Source organism: Anoplophora glabripennis, unplaced genomic scaffold (genome assembly GCF_000390285.2).
Source record: "Anoplophora glabripennis isolate ALB-LARVAE unplaced genomic scaffold, Agla_2.0 scaffold454, whole genome shotgun sequence".
Classification (NCBI taxonomy): domain Eukaryota; kingdom Metazoa; phylum Arthropoda; class Insecta; order Coleoptera; family Cerambycidae; genus Anoplophora; species Anoplophora glabripennis.
In genome coordinates this window covers 421,601-434,120 of record NW_019416575.1, presented here as the reverse complement: position 1 = coordinate 434,120, position 12,520 = coordinate 421,601, and the positions used below count along the sequence as shown (strand labels likewise).

The window sequence follows — 12,520 nt, the reverse complement described above, 5'->3', positions numbered from 1 at the left end:
TAGCCATTCTATTTTATTTTCTATTATTTCCATTTTATCTCTTATTTCCTTATTTTCTTCTTTTAATTTTGCATTTTCATGTCTTAATATTCTATTTTCCTCTCTGATCTCCTTTATTACATCTTTAATTTCTGTTTGTTCTTGATTTATTTTCCCCTGCTCCACTTTCAACTCCTTTACCATTTCAATTATACTATTGAAAATACATATTTATACTTCAGGTTAAAATACCAGACAAGTTGGGTTGTTCGAAAATTTAAAATTAAATTAAATTAAATTAAATAGTTGTAAAAAAATAATGAATACTTCAGTGTCTTTTTTTTGTCTGGCAATTCGTTTTTTAATAAAAAATACATTTACAAACTCAACATTTTTCTGCAATTTTATTTCTTAATTCAAATATGATTTAAAATGTAAATTTTTTTAATTTATGGAGCTTTTTCCTTTTTTCCAGCGTTTCTTGGCTAGGTCAGTCACTTTCGTTGACAGCATCAGATTCAGTAGGAAATTTTACGTCAGAAATAGTATCTTGAGTATGTTTCTCGAGTAATTACAGCTTATAATATAAAGGGAAAATGTCATAAAAAAAAATGAGAAATTTTATTTTTTTTACAACTTTATTTATTTATATATTTTCGAACAGCCCAACTTGTCTGGAATTTTTAATTTGAGTTTCTAAATGTATTTTTTATTAAAAAACGAATTGTCAGACAAAAAAAAGACACTGAAGTTTTCATTAATTTATTAACAACTATTTAATTTAATTTATTTTTTTTTTAATTTTCGAGCAACCCAACTTGCTTGTTACTGAAATTTTCATAAATTTTTTCATGCCTTTTTTATTTATTTATAAATTTTCTAACCGGCCAATTTGTCTGGCATTGAAAAATGAATAACATTTTATAATACCGCAAACACAATGGCTCTCCTTTTTTGTACATTAAGATCACTGAAAAATGTTGACATAATTTTCCACAGAGATACTCGACTCCGAACATTGGAAACCGTCTGACAATTTATTTTTATAATTTTTGTAATAAAAATTTTCATTGTTTCGATTGCCAGACAAAAAGTAAACGATGCATTTTTTTTTCTTGCAAGTTCGTCCCTATGAACCACCCATTCGGCTATTTAAAACCGTCTGGCATTTAAAAATTGTTAGGTACTTATTAATGTCTATTTTTGCATCAACTGCACACTTTAAGTTGAGTGAAAAACTAATTATTTTATTCAAAAGGAAATTAATTTTACCTTTCTTAGACCTCAAAATGCCAGACATTTTTCGATGACGCCACACCCATGTGCGTTAGCTCACGGTCTATTTTATATAAAACTCGATCCTTCAGTATGTCTAATTCTTGCCCTTTCCATAAGATTGTATTCGGACTTGCGATCCCGGTGAAACTAGGACCGATGCAGACCATAGGGATGGGTTGGAATTTCCAATTTCAGTATACCGAACCCACAAACATCACCCAGCTGCAGACCTACCCGCCCGTAGTGTCCGCACGTTCCAGGGACAAAAGGGAAATGCAGGAGAGCGATCGCGCCCTATTTTACTCCGGCTTGGAGGGCGTACTAAATAGGTAAGGAAGGAGTGAGGGTGATGCGATGCGAAATTTCCATTAGGTTTAGACGTGTGTGCAGGCCTAAATATAAATTTCTAGAGAAAATGTTGAAATTGATCCCCAATAGCGAGGATACAGGCATGGGCACTGACGCACCCAGTTTTGGCGAATATTTTCCCAAATTCCAGGTATTCCACAAACATTAGCATTCTCAATAGTTTCATAAAACGTTTAAGGGCCCCATATTCTTTAAATAGTGTTCTCCGCAAAGAAATAATTTCAAACATTTAATAACTGAATAATCTAAAGCTTATCAAATAATAGGAATGTTATGTCATGCCACCTGAGTATTTTCAAAGACGCCGCAGTAAAACGAAAAAACACGTGCAAAAAACGATCAAACCCTCAAAGTTTTAGGTACTGAAATCTACGAAAATACTAACTTTTTTATATTTAATTCCACATGTAAATATTCTTATAACATTTACTTGCTTAGTCCTACATATAAAATTGTTTACTTTTATTTATAAATATGTGAAAATAATTCTTAAAATGTGGTGTTAGTATAACAGAAAACGCATGTTTTACAAACGCTTTTTTTTAGTTATTATTTTATTTGGGTAAATTTAAATGGTAACAATGAATAAACAAAACATTAAAAATTTTATTTTTGGCTTACTTTTGTTCTACACGTTTTACTTTTAAAGATTTCAGTACCTAAAAACGCCAAAAATTTCACTATTTTTCGGCCAGGAATATGGCCACCTTAAGGAAATGTGTCGAAGAGAATGGGGGACACGTAGAACATCTATTATAAATTAGTAAACTTTTTATTACTGCCACCTTTCAGTTTATTATGGTATTAATTATGTTATTTATTATGTTTATTATGGATACGTAGTTATTTCCAAAAAATATGGAGTATGTGTAATAAATATTTTCTGTAATATCTTCATAATTTCGATTTTTGATAGGTATACATTTTTTATGTAAAATAAAATTCTCTACCTATTTCTGATAGTTCAGTGTAAACATTTAAAGGTATAAAAAAGTTACAGAAGAAATTCACAAATGTTTGTAGTAAAATTAACGCCCTGTTTGATTTAACCTAATAGGAACATAATCAGTGCATGCACTTCATGAAGAGGAACTTAGCAACAGCAAATTTTGCTCAAATCGGTTAACTGAGTTTTGAGTTAAGGAAAAAATAAGAAATCAAAAAAACTTTAACACTCTGCACCTAATTTTTTGTGACATTTTTTTTTTAATCGAGTTCTAGATTATACCCTTGAAGTAGGTAACATTAGGTGATACATTATATTTCTATGAACATTTATAAATATTTTAAACAGAAAAATTTGGCCTTAATGTTAAATGCGACAGCTTTTATGAATGTTTCTATACTATTTCAAAAAGGGAGCGTATATTCACTTGTTGATGAAGTAAACAGTTAGTTAGTAAATTATCCAATAGATATCCCTTGGAAATTAATCTTCAAAAACAATTTTCTCATTTATTTTACAAGAACCGCCTTCTACAATTCGGTAAAAATACAAGTAAATACTTTCAAAAAGAAAATTAAGTCGATACTTCTAAAGAAACGTATCTCCAGACCTATTCATACAAATCTGTTGTATGTTACATTGTCATGTACGGCCTCACTCTCCATTATAGCAGTAATAACTATAAACTTGATAACCTTTCGAGTAAAGTATGGGACTACCATAGATAGATTCTATTAAAGATACCATTCATTCCTTCTGATTAAGTTTCCTTATTACTTTTCAGCGAAGGAATAGACGGCAGGGCATGCATCTTGAGAAGTATTTGCGAGAATGCAGCAGATAGTACGTTCCATGAAGCTAATGGCCTCTATGGGCATCTAATCCATATTGCATTGACGTAAGTTCCGGTTCCAGGTAGTTCCTTTAAGTAGGACCTCTAAATTTTCTTTTGTGCTTTTCACAGGATAAGGCAGCTTCCTGGAATGATACAGTAAATATCTTTGAATGAACTTCACTTTACTATAGGTTTGTTGATGGTCATTTAATAATCTTGTATCAAGTCATTTTTACAATCTTCACATACTTTGTCAAGTTTCATTTTGATGAGAAATAAGTTTTCTTATAAACATATAATTTATTTATGTCAGACAGCACTATGAATTAGGAAACTGTACATGGCAACCCTTAATTTAACTGCCTATCTACAGGATGCTCTTAGCTAAAGATATTTTAGCATTAGACATAGACCGATTTTGAACTTGTTAGTTTTCATCAGTATACCATAGATGACACAACTGCTGCTCAATGTCTAGTGGCAGAGAGTGACCTACAGTTGCGGTCTTAATCTACAGAGTAGCGGTTTCCCATTTTCGCTAGCGCGACACTAGTGTTGCTTTCATAATACTTGCAAGTGTAGGTGCAACAGGGAAAATGTAAAAAATGTACAGGGTATTCCAATTAAAACTTCCCACCTGCAAATATCAGAATTAAAAAAAAAAATGAGAAAACGTCGATTTTGTTTTCAAGGGGGACACAGGAGGGCGTAAGTTTTGGTGCCTTGGAAGCTTTCCCTTAGGCAGGGTTGTAAGATACCCTTAAATTTCTCATTTTAAAGCTTTGTCAATTCTGCTCACGACTAAATACGACTTTTTAAATTTTGGTTGACAATAAAGTAATCACTTAAACAAAATATTAATTAATGAAAAAATGTTATTTTATTAAGTGTTTAAATTGGTTTCCACTTTCGAACGATCATTTCGAAGCATTTCGGGCGTTATCTGACGACATTCTTCAACAATTTCTCGATCAAATAAATTGTTTTGATTTTTCATGTATATGTCAATACAAATACTTTATCTCTATCAGTTCCACTTTTTTATTTGTTTTACTTTAAACGAGACAATATTGTCTCGTTTTGTCTTGTCGAGATAATATCCCGTAAAATCATCACAAATTCGATTGAATTCCATTGTCCTGCAAGAATAATGACTGCATGGCAGACAGCACAGATTTTTAATAATCGTCATCCTGTCAAAAATACTTCGTGTCGGTACGTCCTGGATTTAGTGCATACATTTTCGGAAACTGGATCGGTTACAAACAGAAAGCATCAACGTGAACAGCTGTCCTGGGTCACATAGCAATGGAACCAAATTTGAATCTCAGGAAACATGCAAGTACTTCAGGAATTCCTGTACCTAGTTGCCGCCGAATCTTAAAAACTCATAAGTATCACCCACACAAAATTAATTTGGTACAAGAAACGAAGACGATCCTGATCACCGCTTGCAGTTCTGTGAAGAAATGATCATGCTCGAAGGAATCCCATTTTTTTTGAATCCACGTGATGAAAATCCACGCATTTTTCATGAAACTCATACGCAGCGTCCCAGAAAATTGAATGTTTTTTGCGGGCATTCTGGGAGACCACGTCATAGGACCTTTCTTTCTACTGGAAAATCTGGATGGAAACATGTATCTGAATCTACGGGAAACGAATATCTACCCGATGTTTGTGGAAGTAAATGACAACGCTTTGCCAGAAGAGTTGTGGTTTCAGCAGGATGGTGATCCACAACATTATGCCGTAGCTGTGCGTGATTTTCTTAATCAGAACTTTTCTTTTCAAATCACTGGATAGGACGCAGAAGTTCAATTGAGTAGCCTCCCTGATCGCCAGATCTAGCGCCCTTAGACTTTTCTATGGGAACACTTAAAGTCCGAAAATTTATGCAAAACGATCGAACTTGAAGAATGTCGTCAGATAACGTCCGAAATGCTTCGAAATAGTCGTTCGGAAGTGAAATTTTATTATTGTATGGAAGCGGGGAAACCAATTTGAACATTTAATAAAATAACATACTTTCATTCTTACTCTTTAAGTAATGATTTCACATCCAAACCAAAATTTAAAAAGTCGTATGTCGTCGTGAGCAGAATTGAAAAAGCTTTAAAATGAAGTGTCACTTCCCAGACACCAAAATCGACGTGTCAGGTTTTTTTTTGTTTTTTTTTTAAATTCCGATATTTTCCAAGTGGGACATTTTAAATTGGAACACCCTGCATACAGCAGAAACGTTCAAACTCATATATGCATTATACAAGTTGTATATTATAATGACTGGTTCTACTTTAATATTTTCATAATATAGAGGGTGTTCAAATTTTTAAATTTGCCGCTATTTGCGTTTTTTGTACTGAATGGTTTTGGTTTTTTGACAGCTGCTGAAATATGGGGATTAAATATGAAAAGATATAAGATTGAACAAGGCGTGTTTATTGTTAAAAATTATTTTAAATTTAGCATTATGCTGAAGCTGGAAGAAAATTTCGTACAAGATATGGAAAAACAAATTGTCTAACAAACAGCACCATTCGAAATATTGTGAATAAATTTGAAGAAACTGCTTCAATTTAAAATCAAAGAAGTAAAACATAGTCATAGTGGTCGTTCAAAAGAGAATATTGCAGCTGTCGATGATAGTGTCACAGCAGAACCAAAGACATCAATTCGTCATCGTTAACAGCAATTAGGCATTAGACAAACCACTTTATTCAATATTTTGCATAAGGATCTACATCTACAAGCTTACAAAATACAATTAATACAAGAATTATTGCCAACTCATCACAGATTACATCGTACATTTGTTATTTGGGCTCTTGGAGTGAAAGAAGAAAATAATGGTTTTTTAACGAAATTACCTTTAGTGATGAAGCTCATTTTAAAATTGGTGATAATAGGCTACCAAGGTGGTGCAATCTATCACGATTAGACTTCTTATGAGTTTTTTAATGGCAAATTTTTTTCTGATAATCCTCAAACCATTGAACATCTGAAAGAGACCAGAATTGAGCAAATCATTCAAATTGAAGCACTATTATGAGAACACGCGATGGAAAATTTTGCTAAAAGATTGAAAGCATTTGGAGCTGCAAGAGATGGTCACTTATCTGACATTCTTTTCCATTATTTTTAGTGTTTTATAAAAAAATTAAAAGTTAGCTCAAATTTGAACATCCTCTATTCTCTAAAAAAGAAATTTATTAACATGGGCAAATATTGATTGGGTAAAAACATATTAATCTAGTCATGAAGAAATAGTCCTTGTGTTGATCAATACTATCTTGGTAAAGGTGCTTTATTTAACAATTTCTGTCAGGTATGTGTTTTTAAATTAATACCCTAATAGAAGACTAGAAAATGAATATTGTTTATTTCAAATTGTAGAAGTAATTATTGTTTGATAGCTATAACATTTTGCAACATCAAAAAGGTGCTTGTTAGCAACATACACCAAGAATACATATACGTAAAATTAATCATAATAATTAATTAATATTCGATAGTTTCATTGGTTGAAATTTTTATATTTTATTCAGTTGGAAAAATCGAATTAGAAATTATAACTGAAAAACAAATGCAGTAAATTTTTGAGATGAAATAAAAGTGGGTCGAATAGGTAATAGAAAAAACGTAATTATTTTATTTTTTTAAATCATTTAACTCAATAACTTTTTCAATTTAACTAAAGTAATATGTTTTTGACGAAAGCAAAAAATTAACCTAGCCTTCTTTTAGTATTACTAGTATTAAATTATGCCGACTTAAATTATAAGGTTGCATCCCGGGTCGCATAAAAACGTTTCCAAAAGAGAAATTTATTAACATGGGCAAATACTGATTGGGTAAAAACACAACACATTAATGACATTAATCGGTCGCATAAAAACGTTTCCAAAGTCTTTAATAAATAACCCAGGGTCGGCCTTCATTTTCGTTGAAAAAATAAACTTTAATTTACAAAAAAAAAAGAGAAGATAGAACTTTTTCGTATAAGACTTTTCTATTACAAATCTCATCGGGAAGCCGTAGTTTAATTTTTATAGAATATACACGCCACACCCTGTAGAGAGCCCAATTTGGGAAATTTAAAACAGCACAAAATTAACCATATTAAAGAAATGTTTTGAACACCTTCTCCGATAATGTATTGTTCGTGAAATAAAAAAGTTAAATTTCATTCACCATCTGTTTTTTAACTCTTAACAGTTCGCATGAAACGAGTTCCGATGAAGTTTTTTTTTTCATTTTAACGAGTACAACATTCAAAAGTGATGTATTTCAGGACAATTTGAGTTTCTCGAGATAACAAGTACAAGATATAACAGTACATTTTTTAATTTACACTATCAAAATTGTCACTAAATTTGTGAAAATTCTAGTGGCGCAAAAGTACTTCTTGAAAAAGGCAATTATACCTCTGAATCTGCTTTTCTTCGGAATTATTTAATTTATCATCGCTATATTTATATTATGCAGACTTATTAGGTTAAATATAGTACAATTTCAAATTGATTTGATTAAGTTGGAAGTTTGGAAGAAATAAATAAAAACATATTTTTTTTCCAAAACTATAACACTTTGTATCTCAGAAAACGAGGCCATACATACGCCTCTTACAAACTTTTTCTTATTTCTTTTAAGTACTACTAGTTTTCTTAACATACAGTATATTAGTAATTCGAGATGTATATATTTTTTTCATATCGTTTCATGCCTTGCTGCCAGAAACAAACATTTTGGATTATAGGTATACATTTTCTTAAATGTTTAACACTACCTTCAGAGTTCTGCATAAAACGTTATGTTATGAATTACGGAAATAGCTTTCTGACAGTCCATCCCCAAATAAGATATTAAAAAAAATACATTTTCCACATCATATTTATACTGATAACGAGGAAGGATATCCTTGAAAGATACCCCATTTTAGAATTATTTGTATCAAATCAATTATTTAGTTCAGAGTTAAGTATGAACCCGTGTACTACCTATTCAATATCTACATCACCGAAACGACTTACAATAATAAATGAGGACCCTATTCCTTGTTTTTATTTTATTTAAATATTTATAATTTGATTCTGGAGTCGAAAGTCTCTAAAATTCTCCTAGGGATAAAATTGTATTATTATTTCATAGCTAAAGTATTAAAAAAGAGCAACTGATTATGTAGAGTATTGTAAATGATGAAAAATTATTTCAAATAAGTTGCATTTCATGCATCTTATTATATAATATTTTTAAATAGGCAACTGTAGATAGTACTACTGAAATAAGTTATACCAATTAAAACAAAAACAAATAAATATAATTAAATTTTAAAGGGTAAGGTACGGGATTTTGCTTTTATTAGTTCTTGAACCGTGGATTTCTATTTTTCTTTATTTTTTGGTTCAATTGCTACTCCTTTTTCGACCTAAACTGCACAATTACATTTCTAAATATTTTATCAAAATGTTAAAGTTCACAGCAGTTGCGAATAGCCATTTTATCTGCATCATTTAGATTACAGACATTCTTTATGAGGAAGTCTGATCTACGTCAGAGTTTGATAAAAACTCTGATGCCTTCAATGAAACAAGTAAAAGTGTAGACGCTGGCTAGACGTATCACTGCAATATTTTTGTTCTTGGCAAGGTGACAAGCTGATAAAATATGTCCAGTGTGGTCGATCTCAATGTTTGTTTACATAATTACCCTTAGATTTACATTACAATTATCAATGATTACATAATTTTTATCGCCGCAACTCAAAACTTTATGGAAATGCAGTTATCAGGATCTAATTTATTTAATTAATAATACAGTTTCGCAGTAATATGTACAAACAATATTTTGTGGTATTCTATAAATAACTAGTTAATTTTTAATTTAACTATGCATTTTATTTAATGATAGAGTAGATATCTGTGTTAGTATACTAACATGTTTTTCTACTAGTCCAAGCGCTGACGATGAATTTAGGGAATGTATTTTAAGCAAGTTGAAATAAAAAAATAGTATTTCATCAATGGGTGAATCTGGAATCGTGAATCATTCAGAGCGTTTGCGGTTATTTCCCTACTGCACAGCATCTTCCTCGGGCTGATTGATTGTTGAAAGACCACGTGACTCGAGTTTACCACATGGCTCGGGCTCTCCATACACAACAGAATATTTTGAAGTAATAAATTTTTTTTGAAAAATTAACAAATAAATAATAATGTTTGCATTGCAACAACTCTAATGAAATAGTAAAATTAAAGATATTTATAAATTTTATTATTAAAAAAAAAATTAAAATGTGTTATGAAAATCCTTTGAAAAAATAGATATTCTAAACAAAGCATTTTGTATATTAACAGGAACAATAATTTAAAGATTGACATATTAAATTATTCAATATTTTTTTTATATCCAACTTTTATTAAAATAATATTAATTCCTACAACTAAAGCAAACTTTTAACGTCAATTGACCTCAGGTTGAAATAAAAGATTCAAAAATTTCCAAGTTGCCTAAAATATATTTTCTTCGTTTACGTTTTTGCAAATGTCACATGCTGCGCAGTAGCGAAATAACTGCAAACGCTGTGCCTGACTCACGATTCCAGATTCACCCATTGATAAAATACTGTATTTTTATTATTACAACTTGCCTAAAATACATTACCTAAATTCGTCGTCTGCTCCCCGACTATACTGACTAATTTTTACACGACTTTTACAAGGGAATTATTTTAGCAGTATTGTATATATTATTGTGCAATAATAAGTTATATCGTTTGTCCCAAAATTCATGCAAATTTGAATTCTGCCCATTTTTGCAGCAAAGCGTTGCCTATGAAAAAAAAGACAACGTGACAGCTGACAATTCAGGATTATTAAAAATCGAGCACTACGCGAAAGAACAACGCGTTTTCATTGTTGGGCAATATTTTTAAAATAATGAAGGTTTGGCAGCTGCAGTTTGCCATTTTCGTACAAAAATATGGTCAGAATAGTGATTTAACTTCTTCAGCTGTCAAGAGATTAATTTAAAAATTCAGGGAGAGTGGATTAATTAGCGATCTTAAACACTGGGCTTCCTTCAAGAAGTCGTTTAACAGAAAACATCGAAGCAGTTCGTGTGAATATTGCTGAGTCCAGGAACATCAATTGTGTTGTGTTGTAGAATTGGACATTTCGAGAAGCTCTCTACAGCGTATTTTAACGAAAGATTTGCATCCTCATATTTACAAAGTTCAATTGGCTCAAGAATTGAAACCTACTGACCACGTAGAATTAAGAGTTCGTTGAATGGATTTTTTGAAAGTGGATGTTGATTTTTCGAACAAAATCATCTTCAACGATGAGGCTCATTTACATCTTGATGGCTTTGTTAATCGACAAAATTGTCACAGTTGGACTTCAGAAAATCCACTCGTGATTCTTGAAAAACAAATGCATCCACAACGTGTCGCTGTTTCTTCGAGAATGCAATTGGTCAGGCAATAACACTTAATGGTGCTCGCTATCGCGATATGATAATCCAGTTTTTTGTGTCTAAATTGCAAGATTGAATGTAGACGACACGTGGTTTCAACAACATGACATGTAGCCCGAGAAACAATTCATGAGTCATTTCCTGGTCGCGTAATTTCCCGTTTTGGTGATCAGAATTAGCTGCCCAGATCATGATTTAACGCCGTTAAGAGTTTTTTCTTTTTTGAAGTCTAAGGTATGCGCCAGCAAGTCCACGACCACCCAAGCCTTGAGAGAGGAAATTGAGCGCAGTATCGACGAAATTCAGCCGTATTTACGTAACAGGGTCATGGAAAATTTCGACAAAACAGTGCGTGCCGATTTACCCGATTTGCTATTCCATGCATAACCCTATACTGTACACTTTATGAATCATTAAAAGATTTACAATTTTTAATTAAAACCTCTGTTTTCTGATAATATTACTTCTTACGTGAATTTTAGGACACCATTTAGTAGTAATATTTTAAAAATAATTCTAGTTGTTGTTAGCTTTATTCAATCAATTAAGTGCGATTACATTTGACTGTTGGAAACTAATTTTAATGCACTAGGAACAAAGCTATTACACTACTGCTATTAATTTATTAATTTCAGACCTGACTACGGTGACGGAGAAGTAGATCCACAGCTGAATCCTATTTACTACGAAGCACAAAAGGCTGGAGAGTATGGTGTTGAGTGTGATACCTTATACCCTGACTGTAACTGTAGAAATGGATTTCTAGACTTGTTTTCAGTTGTAGAAGAGGACTTACAAAAATATACTGAATTTAAATAAAGCGTAATTTATTTAGAATTCCTCAGTTAGCACCTTGTAGGCAGGGATAACTCATTATTATTTTATGCTTTAGTTAACTTTTTTTATTTTACGAGGAAATGTAAGTAGAGAAGTAGTTTTTGTGGTTAAAATTTGTGTCAATTTAAAAGAAACGCTAAATGCATTATTATAATAGTTAAAAAAATTACTTACAAAACTCCCGTTTCCTGTTTAATTAACACCTCATTATATCTTTAACCACTTCCCGTTCAAGAAATATGGAAATTTTAGCTGAGAGCAAAACACCACCTGTTGATGAAACTTTTGGTCAACTTAACCTCACTGGTCAACTTCACCTCACTTTACGGCATCTAAAAAGAAAAATTTCATATGATTGAAAATAAGTTGTCCTTTACAACCAACAAAGTATGTCGTGCAAAACAGCGTTATAAATAAATTGTTCCAGGGTCAGGCAAAAGCCGCTGGGGAATTTGCTCTTTTTTCATAGCTTATTTTTACGGTAACTTAAAAATAAAGGAAATCATCCACGCCTCTTTGTTCCCAAGATAACTTTTTTATATAATGATAGTTGTTAATTACCTAACTATCGAATCGGGATCTCAGAGACAATTAAAGAAAAGGATAAACTTTTATTTCCAAAAAGTTTTACATTCATAGTTCATAATAAACGCGCTAGCAGCAGTGAAAGAGTGACCGCAAAATCCGCTCGTTTTTGCGTAGTGTGTAGCAAGAACGGGGAAGGTTGTACAGAGGTCATGAAAAATCTAGGTGAGCATAATTCGATTTTTCCAATATTTGCCCGACTTACCCCTACTTAA

The 12,520-nt window shown here is 31.7% G+C and overlaps 1 protein-coding gene across 1 annotated transcript; it reads left to right on the top strand.

Moving 5' to 3' along the window:
- Positions 1-1,347: 1,347 nt before the first annotated feature.
- Positions 1,348-11,702, top strand: LOC108912356. Its single transcript, XM_018717565.1, has 3 exons — positions 1,348-1,586; positions 3,357-3,470; positions 11,519-11,702. Exons 1-3 carry the CDS (start codon positions 1,348-1,350, stop codon positions 11,700-11,702), a joined length of 537 nt encoding a protein of 178 aa, XP_018573081.1.
- Positions 11,703-12,520: the final 818 nt, after the last annotated feature.

Excerpts from the sequence above, each read along its gene's own strand:
- LOC108912356 (XM_018717565.1), top strand. The coding sequence starts at position 1,348 with ATGTCTAATTCTTGCCCTTTCCATAAGATTGTATTCGGACTTGCGATC. Across the intron at positions 1,587-3,356 it reads TTGGAGGGCGTACTAAATAG|CGAAGGAATAGACGGCAGGG; the intron begins GTAAGGAAGGAG and ends ATTACTTTTCAG. Across the intron at positions 3,471-11,518 it reads CTAATCCATATTGCATTGAC|ACCTGACTACGGTGACGGAG; the intron begins GTAAGTTCCGGT and ends TATTAATTTCAG.